We start from the raw sequence: 26,726 nt of genomic DNA on the forward strand, positions 1-26,726 counted from the left end.
GGTACTTGCGCCATTTTTAATATTTTTGTCGCCACCAGAACTGGTGTAACTAGTGTCACTTTTCTCTAACTTTGAGCTAAGACATATGGAAAAAATAATAATTTCAAAGTGGCAAGGTATGTGAGCCTTTCATCAGCCTAAAACTAAGTCCCAAGGTCAAACAAAAAAGAGCTTTAACATTTATAAAAAAGGTAGATTAGCACCAACAAAACCTGAGCACAATTTCTGCTGTTTATTTTGATATTACTCTTTTTGCACGGTTTGACAAGGTTGATGTACCACATACAGCTGTGGTTACAAGTGATATTTTCAAATTTCCAACTTATCTCTTAAACATCTTTTAAGGAGTGTGTGTCTTTAATTGTACCCTTAATTCTACCATAACACCAACTCTAAAGTCATCTTACTAGAGTGATGACCTAAAGTGTGCAAAAACATTTAACCGGAAAAGCATTCGACAAAGACAAAGTTTAGAGCAACAAATACGTAAAACCATTTCATATAGAAAAGTTTGCATGCATGATCTAAAAATCTGCTATCTAAAATAAGAATGAATTCAACATATTTGTGAGCATTTTGAATTGCCTTGTTGCTGAAAATGTACTATATAAATAAAATTACCTTGCCTTACCTTACGTCCTATTATCAACAAGCACTGCCAAAGAGAGGACAGAGTTCAACGCTCAAAGAATGAATTTATAAGAAAGACATTATTATGAAGTTTCACCAATAACAGACCAAGGGCCAAATAATAGACTGAGAAAAATAATTCTTTTCTATAAACTCTTTTACTCAATTATTATCGGGACAAAGTCAAGTCTGGGCCAAATGCAAAGAATGAAAATAAAGTAAATCTTTTTAGACAAAAGTATTACTGGCCTATTACCCTTTTCACACTAACTGCTATTTCAAATCCTGAAGAAACTACAAGACTGGATGAGTCTCTTTTTCCATAATCTGAATTACTTTAGTTTTTTTTTAATGGCATTTAATCTTGCAGCAATCACTACTAGATTAACTGATCAAAATTTTAGCATTTATTTGAAGATTAATTCACAACTGAGAAAAAGCCACAAAAAACCCTGAACAAACAAGGAAGAAAACAAGCGTGCTTTAACATTTTTGAAAGGTTCTTTTGAAATGCCAAAACTGAATGGCATCTTTCTCTTTCACAGGGTAGTAAAATCTGCTGAATAAAACAACAATGATGATGTGAATCAATAACAAAAAGGCAAAAGCTCCGCTCTTCGATTCGGTTATTCCTCCCTTCTGCTGTATCTTTCTTAATCGGTGACACTTCTGTCAGGAATGAATCACTCCAATTTTCATATGACAATAGAAAGAATTCAAACAAGATTGAGATTGAATTTGAAGATTGGATTTTGGCAAATAAGACATGTTGAAAGTGGTTTTCTTCAGTATTTGTTAAATAAAACCTCTTGTGTTTTAGACATCATGGAATGCCTTCACAACATCACCAAACCAAACTAAGGGATGGGTGGGCCTGGCCTTTTGCCTCCCAGGCTTTGGTATTGAAGCACAAAAATACAATATAAATCCCATTTTTGTGTTTTGTATAAAAGCGCTCAAGGTTAGAGGGTGTTTTGCTTGGAAACGGGACCAATGTGATGTTAAAGTATTTTACAGGAGCTCCTGTTGTCTACAAATGTTTTTCCCTTTAAACCTTTAAACTTTCTTAAAGAAAAAGAATTGTGATTGTGTTTTATTGTTTTGCCCAGTTGTGATAAAGAATATCTTTCATGCCATCAACAACATTGCAATAATGTTCTGCCTTTGTTTCATTGCACCATCTTGGGGGGCAGCGAGGATGAGACAGACATACAGAGGCGCAGTAAATGATTGATGAGCTAGACGAAAATATTAAGACAAGTAAAAATTTGAGCTTTTCTAAATATTTCAAGCAAAGAAAGATATAAGAAGAGCAACACCACTAACGGTAAAAAGTATAAAGAAACACTGCTCATCACCAAAACAACTTAAAACCAACAGTATAATATGGTGGTACTGGCATTACGCCCCGGGGTTTTCTATCCTTAGACAGAAAATTAGAGCTAGACTTTTTTCAATGTGGATGAAATCATGAACAGTGTAAAATATCTGATAGCAAACACCAAACTTGTTAGGAGACTACTAGAAAGCTAAAGATAAAGAAGGATTTTATTTTTTAGCACCAGTATGTGTTAAAATCACCAAACAAAATATATATATATATGGAATAGCCCAAAAAGTTCAGAACTAGATTTGACTGAAATTTTTCACCTAAGCAGGTCTGAAAATGACAGATATCTTCAGATTTTATTAGATTTGCACAGTGGAGGGTTGAGCAATATTATGACCTGTTTGTTTGGACGGTTAGTTCCATTGACGTCTATGTTTTTGTCGTCATCTTGCAGCTTCATTTTATGTACATTTTCATTTATCTTCATTAAAATATAAATTAAATAATAATCCTGTTCTGCTGTCTGCATTTTGGTCCAGTTTTAAACTCAGCAAACTTAACACCAGCTTTCTATTCTTATATTTTTGTTGAATTTTTACAGAATAAACACTATTTTGCCAAAAGTATCATCTCACAGTTCATTCAGGTGGTCCCATCATTTCCTTGGCCACAAATGTATAACATCCAGCATCTAGGCACACAATCTGCTTTTACAAATACTTGTGAAAGAATGGCTTGTTCTCCGTGAACTTCAGTGTGTTACGGTGTTAGATTCCCACCTATGCAATAACTGCAGTAAGAAAATCTCTTCGCTACAAGATGTTCCACAGTCGATTGGGTGATTGGGAATGACAGCAACTCTGCCACAAAGTGGGAGGGAACATAAAAATCACAGAGTGGAGTGCAGAGTGTGCAGAGGTCTCCAACTTTCTACCAATCAACCAATGCAGACGTCCAAACTTTACGTGGCCTTCAAATTCACTCAAGCATGGATAGAGCGATTCATTTAATGGTTTCCCTGGTCAAGCAGTTGCATCCAAGCCTTACACCACCAAGAACAATGCCGAATGCTAGATTAGGGCTGTAAAACATGTCGCCACAGGATTCTACAGCAGTAAAGAGGTACTCTCTGGTGTGAGAAATCATATGTCTCTGGTTGGCAACCCGATGGATGACCCTGTGTTTACCAGTTGCCAGGAATATGGCACTTGCCTGACAGCATTGTGCTAAGTTTAGAGTTTGGTGGAGAGGAGATTATGGTGTGGAGCTGTTTTTTTATGAGCTGAGTTTGGACTTTTGGTTCCATTGAGAAGAACTCTTAACACATCCACACACCAAGGCATTTTGGACAATTTTAAGCTGCAGTCCATCAGGATGTGGATGAGCAGGTTTTGTGTGGAAGAACTCGACTGACCTCAGCCTCACAGCACACTGAGAATGTGAGCCAGACCTTCTCGTCCAACATCAGTGTCTGACCACACAAATGTACTTCAGAATCACATTTACCGCCCAAAACTGTGCGCACAAACAAGGAATTTGGCTTTGGTTTTCAAGTGGTCATGGTGTACACACAACAGAAGGAAATAACATAAGAATGTAGATTTTTCTGGAAGAATTGTCAAAATTTCCCATAAACTCCCTCCTAAACTTTAGAAAACACCTTCCCAGAAGAGACACAGCAGTTAAAGCTGGAACCCTTCTGGATTGATGGCAGTTAAGATCTGAGAGGTTTGATTGAGCATTTATTTTTAAATCACAACCACCTGACAGTTCAACTGGGGTGTGTAGACTTTATACATGCGGTTTAAATATATTAACATAAGCACAACAACAAAAGGAACATACATCATCACAGAAAATTGTCCGAGTGACACTATTGTAAAACTATGCACCACACGATAGCAGCCCTTTTTTCTCCTCTTTATACAAAACAAGCTTTTATTGATGAAGCGGCATTCCACAAAATTCCTGGAAGCTGTGGCAAAAGCCTGCCCAGAAGTATCTATGATGGCATGCTGGGAGGAAAAAGGAGTCAAAGAAAAGACAATGTGATAGGTTCTAATTGCTTCAAAATGTCCTGGAGAAGGCCCCCTATTACCTATTTAAATCAGCTGATAATGGGAGGCTAGAAGGAGGAGACGGAGGGGAGCGAGGGGAGGGTATGCAGAGGGTGAAAGCTATCCTCTGCGCTGCTGTCGCCTCATTATTTTCTGTCTTGACGGACGCCTGCGCTCAACCCCTGGATGAATGGTCCTGTGCTGAATAAGTTATCGCCAGACAGACAAAGGGAAGGGTGCGCTCAACAAACAACACAGCACTACTGCAAAAGCACAAATCTCTTCTTCCTCTCCTTCTCAGCCCCTCCACCCCCAGCCCCACTCATACCCACTATCTTTTCCCCTCTAGACGAAAGGCTGGGCCTGCCATAGACTGAGAGCTCACCTGTAATTTCTACAGAAGCTCACAGTAGGAGGGGATAACATAAGGGATATAATAAAACAAAAGGCAGGAAGGAAACCAGCATCTATGTTCACTGAGAAGATATACACTTCCATTCCTCCATTTTGTTTTATCTTTCCCTCTTTGTTTGTGCAGCACCTCAGTAATAACAGGGACCTCCTTTGGACAGCATCTGAAGATGTCTGAGAGGATGCTTTTTGTTCTCAAGACAAGGCCCACAGCATGATCATTGAGGATGTTTTGGTTTCATCTGATGTTTATTTTGCTTTCTTATGCTCTGCGGACTGTCAGGGCTTGGGATATCAAATCAGGATCATTCCTATACAATGCTCCCATGGGTGGTGGAGGTGTCAAGAGGATTCCCTATAGCTGCTAAACTCGAGCTAGGCAATATCTACAACTGGAAAGAAGCCCAGCTCCACAAATGATTATGGGGACGATGTGCTCCACATCTGCCAATTCCTCACCCCTCCCATCACTCAAAAGTAAGAGGTGGAACTTTTGGACAGGAAAGCCTCTTTCCCTTCTGACGGGGAAATCAGAGGGTGCCGTGGCCCGACAGGCGCTTGACGGCAGATCAAAAAGGGCGGGTACCCTTGGAGTGACACCTGGAGCCACTTCAAGGGATGAGAGCGCCACTGATCTCCAGTCATCTCGTCAGAACGACAGTCTGTCAGGGTTAAAGGAGTGTGGAGGGAAAAATATAGAAACTCCATCGGTTCGGATGGTGTTAGTGAGGTCCAACGAACCATCACCTCTATATCGGGACGAGATGACCCCTGAGCATTTGGAGAAGTGATGGCACAAAGTCTGTTTTTCTTTTTTAGGGTTGAAATACTGAGATTCAGCTTTGAAGACGAGTTCCTGGACAAGCCGAGAGATACTTGTACCAATAAAAGAGTCTAACTCAAAATATGCCCAAAGTTTCTGCTTGCTTTGCTTTAACTTGAAATGCCAATTGCCTTAGAAGGTGTAAAGCAGATATTTTGTACTGTATTTAAAGTTTGCTACCCATATTAAATCCTGTTTTTTTTTTGCAAAGATGAATTTTGAAGCAATATTTCATTGCACTCACTTGGAATTAACCTTGGAAAAAAAAAGGATGCCCACTATAAGTACAGGGAAAGGGGGGCTTTGCTAGTCAGTGAAGCAATTCAAGCCTCAACAGACAAATGCATGCCTTATATAAAACAACAACACGTCTTTGCCCTTGTCAACAACCCCTTACTCTACAGCTCAGGCTTGTGTGCATCTTTTTCTTCCTGCAAAAAACGTCCCATCAGCACTCTCTAATGGGCGAGGTGTAGAAAGAGAGAAAAAGACAGCGATGGAGCGGGAAGGAGAGTGAGAAAGAGAAACAGTAAGCAGTGGTGCTTGTTTTACTCTGGAGCAGTGAGTAATGAGGCTGAGGCGCACCCTGTCATTGTCCCAGCAGCAGCCTGTGGCCACAGACACAGAGGAATAATAAAAAGTATCGTCTATCTGCAGACTGCACACTTATCTGACATTTAAAACCTGAACAGGTATTTCAAAATAAATTAAATTTATTGGTTCGTTTTTGTTTTTATCTGATAGGCCACACAGCTTATATTTGCATTCAGCCACATTCCTTTGAGAAATTTTTGAAAACTATGTTAAACCCATCGATAAAGGATATTTAAATATGAAATGTCAGCAAGCTGAAAAGTGTGTCTTTGTTTGTAATTCCTTTTACATGAATTAGGCTGTTTTTATTTAGCAAAAAAGTATGACTGGGCTGCTTGCCTTCTTTCCCCCAAATTAAAATAATTTTACCTGCTCTTTATGGTCAGAGGCAATCTGGTCAATGACTACAACAAACAAGACAGAGGAGAAGTGAGCAGCATCTCGGACATTTAAACACATCATGTTACCGCAACAAAAAACACGTGATACTTTACTTTCATGCTCCAATATGTTAACTAAACCTAACCTTAACCTTTCTCCTACTCTTGACCTAAACTTTTATGACAAATTACATTAATAAGTTGTCAAATTATTTATTGTTTATCAGCCTGTACACAGTTTAGCAGTGTGCATAGGTTACTGGTATTTGCAAACCAGAATGGGTTTCACACTGTGGAGCCCTAGGGTGATTTTGAGTCTTACAGTGGTGTTAACAGTCTGCAGCTAAATACTATTGCTCTGAATAGTCAGTTGCTAGTGGCTCAGCCGCATGGAGACTGCTTGTTGACAACTGTCATGTCAGCAGTCTTCCGCATGATAATGTAGACGATAGCTTGGATTAAAAATCCCCTTTTTTAACTGGTCATATGTAATATAATTTTCTGAGAAGCTGAATTTCAAGTTTTCATTGGCTGTAAGCTATTTTAATACAAATGAACAGAAACATGCTTATCATTCTGTGGCTAACGAGTCCACAAACAAGTCACAGTTTTTCAATTAAATTGCTGCAAAAATTAACTTCTCAATTGTATTGAAAATACAGCACTGCACCTGTACTCCTTTACTATCAAACACCATAAATCTATTTTACTATACCAGCAAAAAATACAGCAAAGTACTAGAAAAGAAAACACAAACAGCTTTGCAAGAATAATGATCAAACCCTTTAAGAATTTCAGTCCTCAGATCACCAAAAAACAACAAAATCACCTCTAAGAGCTAATAGCATGCTGTCCTTGTTTCTCTGAGCATATCAGACAACAGCTGCGCTCACCTTGATATGCACTATAAAGTTAACCTAAGCAGTGCCAAGGGAGTACACATGCTTCAAACTTTGATACTATGCTTCTTTGCCAAAATAAAAGCAGACTGGACATTAAAAACTCAAACACGAATAGGATGTCTCCTGAGATGGGAACAGGGGAAAGTGCAGAGGTGGGACTGACCCAAAGGAATAAACCAAAAGTGAGGAGGAGCAGGAAGAGGTGTGTGCATGCAATGGGAAAGGATGCCAGGATGAACAAATTGCAAAGCAAAGTGAACATGTTCACATTTAGTATGTGGAATTATTGTGGCAGCCACACAGACAGCAGATCAGAGAGAAGATCCACTAGGAATAATCTGCTACACTTGGGACAAAAAAAAAAATGGCTGCCATGATGTGTTCAGGTGTAATTCACAAACAAACCTTACATAAAATAAACTGAATATCTCAGTACTTCAACACGATATGTGAATATTTGGCTGCAGAATTTTATTTGAGCAACATTTTAAATGGTTGTAATCAAGCTCATTGCTACAGATAAGAGATTTTAAAAAAGTCATCTTAGGGGTACCTGTGGTGGGTAGACTAGTTGTTAGCTTCTGAAATTATATCATGGTAAATAGTATGATTTCCATTGGAGCATGTTAAGGCATATTTGGAGTTTGAACAATTAAATTGGGCATCTATAAGCGAGTGGATCTCAAGAATTTGTAGATTTTTGTAATTTGTGGGAATACTTCACCCATTTCTATAAAAATAGAGTTCATAAGAGCTTGTTTACTTGATTAATGTGCTTAAATAAATAACTATGTGTTAAATTATGGTAAAACAATATATTATTTGATTAGAGAAATTCAGTCTTATAGGCAGCACGACTGTGGGAAGTTAATGAGAGACTGTTAATTTGAGCCATTAGATATTTGAAACTTGATTTCACTTGGGGCAAAAGACTTGGGACTTTACTGGATTTGGAAAAATGACTTGTGAAAATCCTGGCTGATAATTTTTTTTTATTTTTATATATATATGCATATATAATGAGCCCAGATACATGGTAATTTGAACTTCTCTCCTCTGTTTATCTGTGACTTGTTTGTATTCAGTTAGTTCCATGTTTTAACTGAATTTTTACAACTGATCTTGTATGTAAAATCAAAGAGCGGATAATGGCCACATGAAAATGAAGCTGGAGAAAGTAAGTTCATGGTTTGGTAACAGAGCAGCACTGGATGTAAGCATCATCCTCGCATCATCCTATGGGCTGATCTCTTCGTCAGTGTACAGAATGAGCCCAAGTTCTGTCCATCCTGCCTGCCCGTCGCTACTGCCAGTCCCAGCCATGAATATGGAGCTGTTCTGTGGCTGTGAGCTTGCTTATGTTTTCTGTCTGATATCTAGACCCCATTCCCATTTCAAAGGCAGGTCCACCCGGGGCCTTGACTTTTTGATCTGCCTGGCGACTGAGTCGACCACCTGCATGTGGGATCAGCTGCCAGTGAGAGCAGACAACCCCTCAGCTTCAAAATATACATCCTCTCCCCCCTCATCCTGCTCTTGCTGCTTCATTGCTCTTCACTGTAACCATCACCCCCACAGCCCCCTCCGTCCTGCTTCCAGGAGCCCCAGTGGTCCTAACTGGGTGTGGAGCTGCATGCCATACCCCAAATGTTCTGACCATGGGTGGGAGAAATGCTGGAGGAGTTCAGAAAATCAGCTGGAAGGATTTTACTCTTGTCAGAGAATCATCTTGTATTTATGAACGCCTTGGTGCCAACATGTCACAGAAACAAGAGAGGCCTTAGTTGGGGCTATGGCCTTTTTAATCAGGAACAGCAGACAGCCAGCTTAGAGTCCCTGTCATGCTGACACAGAAACAGAAAATCCCTCCTCATCTTCAACTTTCTAGTTCAAGTTTGTTTTCATCCAAAACAATGGACCCACTCAAAGTTTTTTTTTTCTTCTAAGACTTTAACCAGGTCTCAATATTGCCAGAAGTGTGAAGTGGAAGGAAAACATGATATATGAATTAATGTTTTTAAAAATAAAAATCTGAATGATTCAAAGTGCATATGCATTGAGGCCCATTTATAGATTGGTAAACAAAAAGCAGTGCAATCAATTACCTTCTAAATAATCTGGAGTCCACCTCTGTGGACTTAAGTCATTATAATAACATAATAATGATTTAATCTCATTAAATCATTATAATGTTTTAATGATATTAAAACATTATAATCTCATTATGTTTTAATCTTGGTAAAACATTATAATATTTTATGTTTTAAAAAACATTATAATGATTTAATCTCATTATAACTAAAGTTGTTCTGTGAAGGTCTCAAAGGTTGTTAGAGAACAAGCAGCACCCTTCGAGTAGGAATTGTCCTTAAACATACAGCAAGAACTGAGATTATACAGTTTAGATCAGAACATTTTCGTCCACTGGAATGACCCAAAGTCCTAAGTCCTAAAGTTGAACGTTTGTGGCAAGACTTAAATATATATGGTCACATACAGAGTGACTCAGCTAGAGCTATTTTGCAAAGAAAGTCTGCAGAAACTTCAAATGTGCAAAGCTGGTTGAGACAAAAAGAAAGGCAGGTCTACAAAGTACTGACTCAGGAGGGTTGAATTTTGTTTTGAATTTTGAATTTCAGTTTTTATTTGTAAAAAGAAAAAACAAGAACAAAAAAACCAGACACTGTCAAAACTATAATATGAAAAATGTAAAATTTCAAGTGATTGAAAATATGTTTGCAAGACATTGTAGCCTTCTCCTGACTGATACCTTTGTCCGAACAAATACTTTTGGATCATTTGTAACCTTAAACTTGAAAAAATGTTCTGGTCCTAGAATAACAGCTGATTTCAGGTCAGTCAGACTCACTGTGGTGAATGGCAGGTGTGAACTCAAAAGACGTATTAAAATAAATTTAAATATGTCAAAAAATATTCTAGGGTTATGCACAATGATGCTATTAAGTTACAACATTTATATAAATACATATTTTCTTATAGATTGGTAGTTTCACTTGAATTTCACAATGTATTTTGCATTAATGGTAAAGCATTAATAATTTCACAAGGTCAACTTTTTTAATATTACAAAAACCTTGGATTTTGTTAAGAAGTAACCAAATCAGTATGAGGAAACAATATAAGCGGCGTCTATATTTGCAGGGCTTATTCCACACAACCAATTAACAGAACTATATCCAGTGTTTTATACCAATTACCCTCACTGGCAGAGAGGATTCTTCCCAGTTTGAAAGTTGTAACATTTTATTTTCAAACAAAACAACAGCTTTTTAGAGACAAACATGTTTCTGAATGTTCCTTACAATAAGTGATATTCACAGAGTCTTAAAGTTAATTGGCTTTCTTGAACCAAGGCAGCCGGCTTAATGAGTGAATAATTGTTTCTCAGCAGGGGTGACAGTCATAAGACCTAAAGGACAGTTTGAACAGCTGCTAGTTAAAGTGCACTACATCAGCAAAAAACAAAAAGGGAAAATCTTTTATATCCTGTGGATCACAATCAGACAAACTCCACTTATTTCACTCTGGCCTTGATGAGAGCCAAGATTACTGACCTTTTAAGATACATTATCTCTTGTATTTGTTTTACTTTTTCCATTCAGTTTATGCAGAAAAATGTGAAGTTGCATCAGAAAGTACTTGTTAAATCCTCTTAAGTCAAAACTTAGCGGCTTCAAAAAAGGGACACAAATATTTGAGCCCACCTCTGGCTTGTATCAGTGGAAAATCTTACCTATTTGTAAAAGTCTTTTGTAAACTCCACTTCTTTTGTTGCCTTTCCAATTCATGCGCAATGACAAAGCCAGTGACATCAAAACCGAATATACGATTAATCAAAAACTGGGAACATTTCGCTAACAGAGGTGGAGGGGGTAGAGAGAACTCATTCAAGCATCCTGAACATAATTTTTGCTCTCAGTTCTGCCTCTCTGGTTTTAAACGACTTTAGACATTAGGTTTACAATGAAAACTCAACCTTATACGCAGACAATGATAAAATGCAAAGAAGAAAAAAAAAAAGGCAGGAAGTAGTCAGAGGGGTTTGCAGTCAGAGCCTGAGTCTGGAGAGCCCTCATAAATCCTGATTTCAGCAGGGCACTAACCAGAGGAGCTGAGGCACATCAAGAGGAGGAGGAGGAGGCGGCGCTGTGCCTCTTAAAATGCTACGTCTGATTAAGTCTTCCCATTAGGTGACAGCTGAACTTTAACATTAATATGATAATATTGAAATAAGTGCGTGTTATTTACTTCAGCTCCAAATGGGGTGGAGGGGAGATGAGAAGGAGGAGGAGGGAATGATGAATGATTTCTGGACAGCTTTGGGTGACAAGCCAGGCGAGCTGACCCTCCTTCCCCCCCCCCACTCCTCTTCACATAATCAGAGTTGACAAAATGGAGACATATGCAGAAATATTGGTTACAGTCGGCGTCACAGCCCTGCCCAGGCCTTCCTCTCCCTACTTTATGTTGGTCGCCCCGTGAGCCGCCCAGCAAATTGTCTATGGGCACTGAAGCATCTATTTCAATTGGCACTTCCTTCCGGCCCGGGGATTTTACATTTAGTCGGTGTCATTTACATATTACTCTTAATCAAAATCCACAACGAGCAAGGAGGAGAGAGAATAAAAAGGAGAAGAAGAAGAAGAAGAAGAAGAAAAAAAACAACAGAGAGCAAGAAACAAAACTGTGGCGTCACGGTTCAGAGCTAAGCACCACCAGCACTTTATGAAATGGAGATGTGACAAGGTATTAAGTGCGTTCGCGTGTGTCTCCATGCGCGTTCGCAGAAAGGAGGGGTGGGCACAAGATAATGCAAGGCCGATTGATATGTCTGCGTCTGAATGCTTGGACTTGTGCCGTTTGTTGGGGGTTGCTTTGTGCACGAAGCAGAAAGCAATAGAAACAAAGAGTGGAAGTTGGATTTGAGGAAAACAAAGAAAGAAGAAAAGACGTGTGCAGCGTGAACTTGTTGGCAATGGGCTGTTCTTATTTACAGTCCAATCAAGACTCTGTGCCATAAAATACAGTGATATTCCACCCAACCTCACATATTTTTAATTGTCGTTCACTCACACACTCAGCGCTTTGATTCATCTCAATGATTTACAAACAAGAACAAAAAAATACAGACCCATCTTAACTTTAACAGGAAGAAGGGAAATAACCAATTTTTATCACAGCTGACTGATTGTGATCATGTTATTTGCTATGCTTTTTATGATGTTAGAAGAAAAGATGTTTGTTTTATTCATGCATTCACAGCCCACAACACTGTTAAAGCACAATGCACAGAGAAAGGTGCAGAAACAGTGTCCCTACCTGCTTCTTACCTTCTCAGCATGCCGGTCAGGATGCGAGAACTCTTCCCCAGGTTGGCGTCCGTTTCTCTCAACTGGGAAGACAGAGGCAGTGCAAAATGGATTTTACTTTCTGTCCACTAATCCACTTTGGTACAATCATCAAAGTCATTGATTACCTATGAATCCTTTTCTGATTATTGAAGAAACACAAGACATGTTATTAAGTAGCATACATTTTCTCTAGATTAAATGTAATGTTAAAAATAAGAAGATGCCAGCGTTTATTTTTGCACTGCTTTTTTAATTTTCAGACCGATGGAGAATAGTAATTCAAAATGTCACTTTTTTTTTGCTTTCACAAAACAAAACTACAAAATCTCTACATCACAGCGTTAAATCTGCTGCCGTTTAGCTGGTAATCACGATTGAACACAATGTAGATATGCAGTAGTTTAGTAGAGGCAATAACAGTTGGTTGCAGGTTTGCTTTGTCTTCACTGGAGACTGTGCTGTATAATATTTTCCCAGAAGAGGCTATAATATTAGAATCTTTATTAGACTGTTTTCAGCTCTAAACAATGTCAGGAATGACCAACTTTACTCGGGAAAGCATTAAAACAAGCAATAAGATTAAATCAGATCCACCTGTCTCCACAGAATGAATTACCTCACCAATTAAACTTCATATTGCTTTTATTATGAACAAATAATGATTCACTTCTACAGAACCATGACTGTTGGGTCAGTTGGTTTTTCCATTACTTTACAACATCTACTATTAAATTACTTACAAAGATGAAAAGTAATTTCTATTAGAAACAGTTATTGTTCTGCTTTTATTCTTTTGGATGACTATTACTTTGTGCACAAAGATTCCAGAAAGGGAGCTTTCTATATTTTACCTTTAAGCTGTTTGCTTGTATAGGAACAACCAACGACAAAACCACCTACTGAGCAAACACTCAGAGCCAATTTATCCCACACTGGAAAAGCTTGACCGAGTGTAAAAACCATCTTGGCCTTTTCTTTTTTCTAATTTCAAAGTCTATAAATTGTTCCCAATGTGAATGGAAATCTTCCCTGGCTTTAATCATGTAGTCAACAGCAGTCGCTCAAATGGCCTTCTGCTCATCTTGCTGCAGAGCTAGCATCAGAATAGTGTGGGAAAAAAAAAAAGAATAAGAGGCACCTTTACTTTTGACGTACATGGCAAGCATAAGGTGTCCTTGAAGCTACCCTTGAAATAATGATCATGGCTATTCAGGACTAATTGCCTTGGATATTTCCCTTTTCTTGATGTATTTTCTCTCTTTTCTTTCTCTCAGCTTTTTTTTTCCCTCAGGGGTCACAGGAATGTTTTCATTCCACCCTATTATCAGATTTAGGGACTTCAACAGTAAAATGATTTGGCAGAGATGTTGCCAACATGGTGTGAAAGAAAAAATAAGCTGACACGGCACTGAGTGAGCTGCCACTAACATCTACCTGTAGTTGTGTTTCCGGAGGATGATGGGGGGAGAACGGGGAATACTCATTGCTGAGAATTTCCTCTCTACTTAGCAGGGAGTCATTTATCTCCATCTTTCTGCAGGATAACAACTCCGATAAATTCTCTCACACACACTATGTTTTCATTAGTTTGCTCCATTTTGTTTTTAATCCTCCGTTTTACATCTTCTTCCATTTGCCCCCTTTTCACACAATGAATCCAGCAGCGTGCTTGTTGCCGTTTTCTCTTCCACTCTGATATTCATGCACTCTTCCTTCCATTCCTTCGCTGCTACTTTCTTCATCTTCTTCCATCTTTCCTTCTTACCCTCTGGCAGCCTGGGCTGATGCGATGCAGGTTGCCAGAGCCAAGGATACATGTGATGCAGGGTAGGAGGTGGGGGACCTTGGGTTTCGGCCCTCTGGCAAAGACAACAAGTCCAGCAGTTTGCCTGATGTCTGCCTCTACCCATAGATGTGTCCCCCAGATACTTCACACTTTCTCCCAAAATACACTTCTCTCTTTAAACTGCCCCTCCATTTCATTTTCCTCCTTCCTTAACCTGAAATGGAAACCAACTGAAATTTGTGTTCAGTCGAGTGTCTAAAATTAACTGCGTTTGCCTATAAATGGAGTGAAAGAACCGAAGCCGTTTCAACTTTTAGTTTTCCCCAGCACAGCTCAAAAACATATCCAGTCTTAATTTGAGGGAGCTAACCGCATAGAGAAATGTAGCAATTATTAAATATTTAAGAAAATTGCCTTAAATATCAACATTAATTTACTGCTTTGATAAAAGATGTTATCATAGCATGATAACATGTTTTAGGTGGTTAAACTTAGGACTTTTTCAGGCTTAAATAAATTGGAAAAAGAAAATTAGGGTGGCTTACACAAACAACTTTAATTACTTTATAAAAGCAGGACTTTGATTTAAAGTTGAGTTATTATATTAAATTTTTTGCTACTCTGTTTAAATGTCATTTTGGAAATTTGCAGTGAAGCTGGATGTTTGACCACGCTTCTTATCAGGAATGGAAGAATCAACTTAAAGGGATTCTTTTTTCAGGCACAGTCACTCATTTTAGGGATTTTATTTAAATTTTCCAACAGGCTTGAGGTCAGGATCTTTCCTGATCATAAGGACAGCCTGCTTTATCCACTATTTTTTCTTTAAACTTAAAAAAAAAATGGTTTTGAGATTTGTTTGAAATCGTGCCTTGTTGGAGCACCCAAATGTGTCTCTGCTCCCTTGAAGTTGATTTGGGGTTTTACAACGGACAGTACTTCTTAAGTAGTGTGTTGGCTACAGACCAGAGATGGACTGTTTGTGATTATTCTAACCAATGATCTTTCCTCTGAGGGCTTCCTTTTTGGTCACATAGTTGATACTTGGAGATAATCTGGTGATCCAAACAGAAAAAGATGCCAAACACACATTGAAACCTGGATGAAACTAACAGTAGACCAGCTGGATTAAAAGTCAGCTTCATGCCAAATAAGAGAATATTTAAAATTTTCTCTGTTCTCTGCTAATTCATCAAGACTGAAACCCCTAACTTTAATTTGGACTAATAAAACAGATTAACGAAATACCTTTTTCCATTTTTTCCTTTATATCACAGCACTCTTCCTGCTATAAACTAGGATGATGGTTACATACTCAAATAATCTCATGGTGAAACATTTCCAATCCAATTATCAAAAGAACCAAAGAATACATAAAAAACATTTAAAATATTTCAAATGTCACTATACACAGTAAAAATGCCAATGTTGAATTAACACCCAAAAGTGTCTATATGTGTCCAAGTCAGTAGGTGTTAAAGTAACACTTTTGAAAGTGTGAAAAGATTGACACCCATTTTGTTGTTAAATTAACATTGGTCCATAATACTGAATTGGGTTTTTAGAAAAGCTAAACTTTCCATTTCTGTGTATTGCTTTGAATATTTTCCACTGGATTTGATTGATATTGGCACCTTGTGGGTCAATTATTTACATTTTTAACTTAACACCAACACCGTTGTAATGTTAATGTGACACTCTGTATTCTTGAATTTAACACCAGCTGACTTGGACACATATAGACACTTTTGGGTGTTAATTCAACACTGGCATTTTTACTGTGTAGGGCAGGGGTCCCCAAACTACGGCCCGCGGGCCGGATCCGGCCCGCCACGTCATTTGGTCCGGCCCCCTGAACAATGCCGGATCTGGCCCGCCTCCTCATACCAGAGAGCATTCAGTGTTTTTTTTTCATATATTGTATTTTCCGGTTTATATGTGGATTTTTCTTCAGCCACCAGGGGGCTCTTGAGCAGATGTGAAACTAACTTTCCCTCAATGAAATATATACTAGTCAGTCCCAGTCACCATTTCATTCACGGTTTTTTCCATTTGCATTCTGTGTAAAAATCTATCTAAAAGCGCGAATGTGTCGTCGTCGCCAAACACATGCAATAAAAATTAATAAATACTTAGCCGACTTCTATTTGAAGCTTAAAAGTCAAAACAAAAGTCCACATGTGAAGCTGTGTATTCTTGTGTGTTTGTGTAATGTACGTGTTGTATGAAAAAAAAAAGGTTAATTTGTGGTAACATATCTCATATTCAGTGCAAAAAAAAAAGTAGTACCCAGTCTTTCAACCCATTTCTCTTTACATATTGTTTTTTTTTTAACTTAACTTTTGCTCTACAAACTTCCTTTAAAGCAGCCTGTGCATGTGTGAATTTGTGTACATGTGGTGAGAGTTTAAGCAAAGGAGACTCATGGGAAGAGGGGAGCAGGAGAGAGAGAGAGAAAAAGAAAGAGAGCAGGTACTCTCAGTAGACACTATGGAGCGTTTTGAAAGGAGAAGTTTGATTTTCTTTGAAATCGTCTGTGCGAGGCCCGCTGCCATGTTATGATCTTTAAGCATTCTGCGTTGAGCGGGCCAACGGGGCCGCGCCCCCTTTCTGTGTTTGGTCTCTTCTGTCTGCCTACCTGTGCGTTTGGCAGGCTGCGTGTTAGGAGGGGGCAGAGCTAAGGATTAGAAGGGACTCTCTGAGGAAAAGTTAGATGGAGAGAATGAAAATGGAGAAGACTGGCGAAAGGTAAAAGAGGACTGGAGAAAAAAAAGAAGAAGACATGGTGAAGCCCACCTATCTAAAAAAAAAAAGGGCAACATTCCTGCAGAAAGAATGCAGACAACCTGATCACACTTCATACAATGTTGCATGGTGTGTGTAGTTATTTGAGACAAAAAAAAAATCTGCAACACTGGAAAGCAGTGATATCCATAAATAGGCATCCAACTTGCTTTGGCAGCCCAATTCTGCTGAGTCAGTAGGCACACAAGTATACACAAGAATTTGTGTTTACTTGACAAACTCAGAAGAAGGAAACATATGACAGCGATGCTAACCAGCTGTCACAGCTTACGGTTTTGCATGCACTTGTTGGAAGAGAGGACCCAGTTTGAGCAGGTGGCAGGTGGGTACTCACCCTTTCTCTGGCTCTCTGAATCTTCTCACGATCAGTGTGAAGGTTGGCAAGAATCTCCTGCCCCACTTGTTCTGCAACAAAAACAAACAAAACCAAAAAAATAAAAAATAAATGAACAGGCATGCAGTATGAGAAAACGGTGTGTTCAGCAATGGCTAAAAAATAGCAACAGTTTTTGATACAATGTAACGTATTATTACTGGTGAGCGGGAAAACTACTGAGAAAAGATTTTGTTTACACTCTTACAGGGTAGATCTGATCATATTACAGAGCCTTTAAAGTATGAAAAACAACTTGAATTTCCTCTATTTCACAAGGGAGTTGAGAAAATGCAAAACATACTTCTATGATACAAAAGAGGCTCTTCGAAAAGACAACAATCATCATAAATGTATTGATACTGCCAATACTCTTAAACAGAAAACAGTTTGAATTTCAGAAGAAAACAAAAAGATATTTTTAATGTGAATATGTTGAATGAATCCCCAAAAATTGACACCCTATTGTTCATGCCTCTCAGTTATGAAAAAAATAAGGGAGTGCTGTCATAATTTCATGAACATCAGAGTAATAATGCTGGGTAAATAAGGAGCAGAAATTATATGCACACAAATGCTGATAGAAATGTTTGTTTTTTAAACTGTAATTTTTGGGGCCATTCATCACTGTGGAGAAGTACAAGCAGATCTGGTGATTCACAGAGCTCTTTATGTCCCTGCGTAGGGTGCCAGATTGTTGGGTCTCCAACTATGATTCTTAGTTTATATTTCACATAAACATTCATCTTATGAACTCAATTTTGAGCTGGAGACTTTCCTATCATAATTTTGGTGCTCATGTTAGCTGTCTATTATCACGTGAGCAACTTTCATCACCTTTCACATGTTTTATTTTCATATAGTTCTTGATTTGCAGATGGAAATTAAGACAATTCTTGTTCATATATGTTTTAATATCTGCTTAGCAATATATGCTTCTGTCCCCACTTTATACTTCAGATGTAAAATTAAAGGATAATAGGCTGGGGAAAAAAATAGCTTTAAAGTTTCTCTCAGCTTCAAGCCTCGTTTCTTTACACATACTGTGGCCAAATGTGCTTGTCCCTTTGTGACTGATCCTCAATTAGACTCTGAGATTGTTTAGTCTTTAGAAAAATGGCAACATTTAAATCTTTCTGCAATGGAGAAGAAAATCTGGATCACATATGACGGTAACTACAGCAGTCACTGCTCCATTCTACTTATTGCGTTATTGTGTTGTAGATGTAAACATATTAGCCTACATTCCCCCAACTAGACACTTCAGATTATCTCCGTGGCCAGTGCCATTTTTCTGAGCCTTACGTTGGTACAAAAGGAGAAAGAAAGTAAAAACATAAAATGAACAAAAAAAAAAAAAAAAAAGGAAATAAGTAGCCCTCTTCCACAACTACTAAAAAACAAAAATGCAAGTATTGATGTAACCAGACAACTTCACATTAGCGGTTAAAAATGAGGGAGACGGGATGAATCAGGAAAATGAGGGGAAAAAAGTGACAAATCTTTGCATGGATCAAAGACAGGCTTTCAAGTGCACCAAACAAATCCAGAATAAACAACACAGTTGCTGACTGTATTACACTACACAGGTGCCGCACACCAAAGGGCCCACGTGCTGAGCGCCTGTTTGGGGGTGGGGGCAGCAAAAATGGGTTACATCTGGCAGCTAAACAAGAGAAAAGAGAGAGAGAGAGGGAGACGATGATAGAGAATGAGAGGCTGAGAAAAGGGACCAGGGAGAAGAAGAAGAAAAAGAAAAACCACTGTCAAATGAACAACATTCGTCTCCCATTCAACCCTTCAGTTTTACAACCTCTAACACTGTAACCGACTCAAATGTGTCTCTTCCTGCCTTCATTAATTTCTAATCTGGAACAAGACAGATTGAAGGATACCCAGATTAAACAGTGCAGTCAGACAGTCACATGTGACAAATAGGGCAGATTAAAAGACTGAGTGCAGGTATTAATAACCATAGAAATACAAGCCCTCCCCCGTACTGATTGGAGAAGAACAAGGGGCAAACAGGATGGGAGTTGAAGCGGAAATCTGCTGTTAAAGAGACAAATAACCACATCGATCCATCTCTGTCGGTGGCGTGGCTTCTTTTTTTAATAAATGAGTGTGTGACAAGCACTGCAGGAGTTTTTTTTTTATTTTTTAAAGCAAGTGCATTATTGGAAAGGTTTGCATTCTGTCAAAAGATGGATGAGGTTGCAGGTGAAAAAGATTTCCACCCAGAGTATTGAGTAATAGGAACTCTTTGTAACTTTGGGTTACAGGATGTTCAGGTGAAAAAACAGCAATAAGTATTAGTTCTGCAAACTGAAGTCAAAGTAGAATGAAAAGCTTTGATAGAGACTGTGGTTTATTTGTATGAAGCTACCATTTACATTTACCGCTGGTTGTTTTCTCCATTTTTTAGGTTAACTTTAAAATGAGTTGGAAAAAAATAAAAAATAAAAAAAGGCATACAGTGGTCTCCTTCTGACCTTCCTAGGCACAATGTTACTCAACACGCTATTGGCTGGAATTTTGCCAAGCAGCCAATCCAGGAGCGACATTCATTTTCCTTGCAACTGTTTGATTATACCTAACAGTGGACATAATTAAGAAATAAGAAAGTGCTAAAATGGTTTCCATTGTGTGCATTAATACATAGTAACATAAATTTTGTGTTTCAACTATTGAAATAGGCAGCTATAAGGCTTTTTGGAAGGGATAGCCCCTATTCAAGTACACTATTTAGGATTTAAAGTTTTACTGGATTCATAGATTCATAGTTTTCTCAAAACATAGGATAAATTTTGCCCATGAACCAAATATTGTATTTAATCTCATTGAGTGAGCTGATTATATCCTAAGTTTTAACAAATTATTGGGTTGCTTTCTATTTGTCAAACTTAGTTAAAAATGAACTTTTGCTGAATCTGTTTTGAAATTCTATTGGAATAACCTCCTAAATGTGAAGCCATTCCTGAGCATAACAACATATTTAAACGACGATATCACACGCACTTCTCCCATTATAAACAAAATAAGTTCATTTTTCTGTGAACACCGTCATTATTCATCATTATTTCCATCATATCTTCATAAACACCTTATATCAGACATATGCAGACCAGCCACCTCATGCAAAAAAAGGATTTTCAAAGGTCAAAACAAACAAACAAAAAAAAAAAACAACTAAAGTTCTAGCATATGAAGTTAAGCTTTTAGCTCCTGCAAAGTCACATATTCATATCAGAAAAATAGCATAATTAAAAAAAATACATAATTTATAACAAAAACTAACACAGATACTACAAAAAGAAAATCTAAATGAAAAACATACAGTTGATAAAACAACTCGGCAAGGAGAATTCATTTACTGTTAATGTCCCTGACTTGTTGCTCGTTAGCGTATAAAACATTCCTCGCCTGTTTAAGCAGCTATTAACAATTTAAATAACCCTGGCCCGCAGGCCTTGCTCTGACTCTCTTGTTAAAGATTCCCCCCAAAGGTCCATTTAACAAGCCCATTATTCCATTTACATCTGCACCAGAGCACCTTCATTTAACTACTTCCTGTAATGTAAAAGCAGAAAATACGTTTTTTCTAAATAATAATAATAATAAAAAAAAAAAATCAAATATAAAAGAATAACAAAACAAATGCTTGTATGGGGAATTATCCCTATTAAAAACATGACCAGAGCACACGCAAAGCAGACTCTGGCTGCACTATCTCAGCTGCACATCTATGTTTTCCTTCCATTCTACAAAAATCGTTAAAAATATCAGATGTTAATTAAACAATGTATTCTGTGATTGTGAAACAAAAATAACAAAACTAACAAAAAATCTGAGATGTATTTACTCTGATTCTTCAACATTTTGTGGGTCATAAGGCAGATCCCACTTTTCTTGGTTCCTCGTTTTAATTTCAGTTAAATAAGCTAATCTTAACTGAAACTGGGATGTTTAGCTGTGGGGAGCTTTCCTCAAGGAAAAACATGAAGATGAGCTAAAATGAATATACAAACATAAAGTAGAAAGTAATTTGCCACAAGGTCATGACCTTAAGCTAACTGGGTTATGCAGCAGTACAATATACAGATGTGCAAATTACACCACCCCAAAATGAAAAATACAAACAAAAAAGATTAAGTGGACAAGATACTGATACTCTGTACCCCCAAGAGCTAACATCTATATTAGTGCTAAGGCGGCCTCCACTGTTCGTATTAATGCATGTTAAGGTGGATTTGGTGTTTGAACTACTAAAATAGGCAGCTATAACTGCTTTTAGAGAGGGTCTTAAGTATTAACTGATTTTAGCTGTTTGGTAGCGATGGTAGTCCCTAACCCCTATGAAAACAAAGAGTCCACTAACCCTACAGTGGGCCATTGTGATACTATTTATTATTTCAAAATTTATTTGTATTTACTCAGGTTATATTTGATTTAACATTTGTAAAAGATCCGAAACATGTAGGTGTAACAAAAACAGCATAAAAGGGAGAAAATACTTTTTCAAAACACTGTACTTGCAGTGTTGGGATCAAATTTATTACATTCTTCCACTTTTTTTAAGACTTTGCATCAATTAGCCGAAAATAAATTCTTTGATTAATATCTTAGTGGGAACATATTTGTATTATTTCTACGAGTTCTGAGGAAATCACAGAAAACTAAAATGTTGCTTAGAAAGCAAACAATAAAGACAGAGAGACTCAAGTTTCTCAAGTCACTTTTAATTGGAGGTATAATCTGTTTTACCCGTCTCTGTCTGTGGGTAGCAGTTTTTGTCCCCCGGAGCCAGCAGGGTACAAATCCTGACAGTGCTGTTCTCCGAGGCTCAGCAAAGCTTCTTTTCATTAAGCTGTTGAGACCACTTTGTGAGGGTTACCACACAGACTTCTATCTCAACGCAAGCCACACATTGCCAACAAACTGGGTATGAAATCCCGATGGATGGTTGAGGGGACGCAAGGAGAAGCCTGATAAATGTTAGACCATACCTTTCCCCGCTTTCAAACTCTCACAAAAAAAACAAAAAAAAAAAACAGTGCAGCAGCCAACTTATACGTCTCCCAGGTGAGAAAAGTTACCTGTCTTTGTATGCTTTCAGAAAAGCTTCTTTTTTAAGGACTTCTCAAGTCTGCAACTGCATGGTGACACACTTTCATCACCCCATCAAAGTTTTACCCACAGTGGAATGTATTTGTACTGCTGAGCCCACAGGCCATGAGGCTAGCACATTCGCAGTGTGACATAGCTCACAATAAAGGAACGCCAAGCATTATGTCACAAAGGGGCGAGGAAGATCTGGGGACTCAAGAGTTGCTGTTACAGACAGTTTATAATAACGACAACCACCATTGCATGGTTAAGAGAAAACTCGAGAAGATTCCCTCAAGAAGCATATTGTCCCTAGAAAGATTTTTTTTTATTATTATTTTAACAGTCTCTCTCTTGCAGTGTGCTCACTCAAACAGTAATGTTAATATGGCGACATTAACGAGCAGCCAAGGCGAGAGACTAAGCACTTAAAAAGACCCAGACCAAGAAATATTCTGCGTAGATTAAAGCTGGCCCATTCCAGTCAATCCCAAGTTAGCCCCTGCATCGGCCCTTCCCCTCGCATACATTTGAGTCGTGGTGGGCAGTCAGGGTGAATTTCTGGGGCCTTTCTTCACTTCGCCAGGCTGTGTTTTATTCATCGCCTGTGCCCTGACCCCGCAGAGCTCCTGTTCTGACAAATCACTTCTGATTAAGACAGATCTCTGCTAGTCAGCCACTCAACTTGGCTTATTCATCATTCCACAGAAAATATCCTTCTCTTCTCTCCCTACCCGCCGTCCCTCCTCCTCCCAGCTCGTTTGCCTGTCTGTCAGACCGGAGCAAAGCACAAAAGAAATTTCCGCTGGTGTTTTAAATGGCTGATTACAGACAATTGGTGGATGGAGAGACGTAAGGGCGTCTTATGGGTGATAAGACGCAAGTTTAATGGGTATAAATGACCGGGCCTGAAGGAGAGCAGCTGGTAATAACACCATTTGTTTAAGGCTGTACTAGGGTGGAGAGAACTGAGAGCTACATTTTCTTTCTATTTGAGCTCCCCCTCCTCTTTTCCCTTCACCTCAACCTCAAAGTCAAATTCTCAGATCGCCAGATTTACATTTATTTCCCACAGCAGAAGTCGCCTTAACAGTCCTACAATGAAAATTGATGAGGTTTAAAAATAAAATGCTTGTTTTACATGCATAACGTAACTATACCAACATGTCCCAGTGGACAAACACTTTAAACTTTGACATTACCAGTCAAATATTACATTACCTTCCTCACTAAAGTGACAATTGGTATCAAAATACTTGCTGCATGTGTAATTGCAAATGCAGCAGCTGTATTCACATGCAAAGTTATGCAACGCGCAAATTACGGCAAGCTCTGCCGTGCCAAGGTGTCTACACAGCCGCCAAGCTATTGTGTTAAAATGTCTTACAAACAAGATTAAATTAACCTGAACGAAAACCCCACTGGTGGCAAAGGGCTGCGAGGCAGGAGGATTGAGTGGAGAATGAGGGCTCCTACAAGCAAATTGCCTGGACTTAATCAACCAGTCTCACTGAACCATCCAAATGAAAACTAATGGACTTGGATGCCTGCAGTGATTGCCCCGCATGCAACAATGCATGGGCAGGAGAAGTATGTTTGGAGGTCTTCAATTAAAAATAAAAAAAAACAAGGAATTTCTACAGGCGGCTGGTCAGCAAATGCACCCATTCCACCGCCACTCACAACTGGTCAATTGTGAAGCTCAAGCAGAGCTGACTTGTTAATTGTATTTCAAGGAGTGGAAAATGATTTTTTATGTGTTGATTAAACTTGGCCAAAATTGCAACAAAAAAAAAAAAGAATGAATGAAGTGTAGAATTAAAAACTCATATCCGAATGAGCTAATTTGTGAATGCATTATTCATAGTGCTGACATTTGTGTCACACAATTGTGCTGGCCACACAGCAAGTAAAATACAAAAAGTAAGTAGTGCATGAATAATAGGAAAAAACAATCCTACTACTACTACATTAAACTTTATTCAATCTAAATAATAAAATCAGAGTTTAAGTACAATTAAAATAATTGGACTTTAATTTTGCTCGAGAAGCTTTGTGAATGTTGGTGTTTCCGCTCATAAGCATAAAACACTAATATGATCAGATCTAAGCTGAGGCAGGAGGAGTGTATAGTGCATTGCACAAGTAGTCAAACTGCTTTGAACTTTTTGTAACGTTACAACCACAAACCTCAACGGTTCTTAATATGGCTGCATCTGCTTGGCCGAAACAAAGTGCATATTTGTGAATTGAAAGGAAGTGCAGAGGTTTAATCCTCACCCGTAAGAGATGGGGTCCATTTGACCGTGCAAACTGTTTACCCCATGAGGGGCCAATGGGATCACACTGACCCCGCATGTACTTTTAGAAGTTTTTTTTTTTTTTTTTTTTTAAATGTGGTTTTGGGAACTGACGGTCTGACAAGACATCCCTCTCACTTCCCCACTAACCGACCGTGACATCTGCTGCGTTCCTCTTGAGCATCGCACAAAGACTGTGGGAGGGTCAAAGAACAATCACAGCACAAAACAGGTTTGCAGAGGTTCCTGGTACTCAGCCACTCATTTGTATCAGGTGTTTTGGAGAAGGGAAAAACCTTCTCCAAAACACAAAGCGCACTAAAAATTTGTCTGCGATTGGAGATGGGCACCTCTGTTAGACAACATTCAAAGCTTCTCATAGACCACTGTTCAATCCTAGACAATATCAAAGCAACATAATTTACGATTATTTGCATCTTATTCCCTCTTTTCTTCCTTCCTTTGTGAACTTCAGTATTTCAGCTATGAAAAGTTCAACTTTAGGGCAGCTAGAGTCCATCAAGTTGACAAAATATTTTATCAATGTGTAGATTATGGATGGATGACAATTGAAATGTAGTTTCTTAAGAGTGTTTAATACAACACTTATGCAATATCAAGGATGTGAAAAAAGGTTCCATGGTCAGAAGAAACCTCTTTATGCCGGCAAAATCCAAAATGTTTTGAGTGGTAGAAAACTAACTCTGCACATCCCCCTGAACACACCATAACTACAATGAGACATTGTGTTTGCACTGAGGTGGATTTAGTTTACCAAGTATGGGGAAACTGGTCAGAATATATAGGAGGATGGATGGAACTTAATGGATACTGGAGGGACACCTTTGAGATGGGTTCTCCTTCCAGCAGGACAACAAACCAAAGCATCCAACTCGTTTATGTTTTACAACGGGCCAGTCAGAGAAAACACCAAAATCTAATTGAGAGTCCATCACAAGACTTGAAAATCAATGACATTCTCCTTCTACTCTCACTGACCTTGCAAAGAATTATTCTGCAAAGAATGAGAAAACATCTCGGTCTCTAGATGAGCAGAAGAGGTAGACTCAAACCTCAAAACACTCGCAGCCATAATTGCAGCAAAAGCGGGTTTCATAAAGTATTAACTCAGTAGAGTTGCAAACAAAAACTCTAGAGTTGGCCACACCCCTACAATTTATTAATAAAAAACCATATATTTTACACCAAGTATCCTTCTCCTTTCAACTGACAATAATGTACTTTGTGTCCGTCTATCACATAAAGCTGCAATTAAAAAACATAGAGTTGTGGGGCTGCAATGTGACAAAATTTGAAAAGGCAACAAAAAACAAGGTCTATGAATACTTTTGAAAGGCAGTGTACAAAAAAATCAGTACAATAACTGTCTTTTGAGAACATTGGGAAGCTTTAACACATTTAAACACATACTTACAATGATTTATAGGTGATTTAATATAAGTGTTCTCTCCTTTCATATATCATCTTGGTATGCTAAGCCCTCAGATAAACATGGGAAGAAATTACATCAAGTGAAAACCAGGACAGAAAGAGGTTTGGCTCAAATCAGATACTGTCAGCAAACTTATTGGTGTTGGGCCAGGGACAGATCCAGAAGTTGCAGCTGTGAATACTGAACCGCAAATCTAGTCTGCATTGGTATGTACATATGCATGTTTGTGCATATTTACTCGTTTTTATGTATTTAAATGTTTGTAAAATTTTAGAAATTTGGATCAGTCTTTTTATGCTAGACAGTAAAGAAAATTGTCTTATGCAGATTTGTTGGAAAACAAAACATCTTATTTTTATTGACAGTCACAAATTGTTGGGTTTGGAGGATCAACTGTGAATATC

The 26,726-nt window shown here is 38.3% G+C and overlaps 1 protein-coding gene across 6 annotated transcripts in view; it reads right to left on the bottom strand.

Annotated features, from left to right (window-relative positions):
• Positions 1-26,726, bottom strand: part of vti1a (vesicle transport through interaction with t-SNAREs 1A) — a 140,395-nt gene that overhangs the window by 38,351 nt on the left and 75,318 nt on the right. For 2 of the 6 annotated variants that reach the window (XM_007558252.2, XM_007558250.2), the window contains 2 exons: positions 17,425-17,495; positions 12,479-12,540 (listed from right to left, as the gene is read on the bottom strand). In XM_007558252.2, the coding sequence (XP_007558314.1) occupies positions 12,479-12,540; positions 17,425-17,495 (133 nt within the window). Of the gene's footprint in view, positions 1-12,467; positions 12,541-17,424; positions 17,496-26,726 lie in introns of all 6 variants that reach the window. The other 4 variants (XM_016674445.1, XM_016674444.1, XM_007558251.2 and 1 more) reach the window with 3 other exon arrangements.

This window comes from Poecilia formosa, unplaced genomic scaffold, assembly GCF_000485575.1.
Source record: "Poecilia formosa unplaced genomic scaffold, Poecilia_formosa-5.1.2 Scaffold95, whole genome shotgun sequence".
In the NCBI taxonomy this organism is placed as follows: Eukaryota; Metazoa; Chordata; class Actinopteri; order Cyprinodontiformes; family Poeciliidae; genus Poecilia; species Poecilia formosa.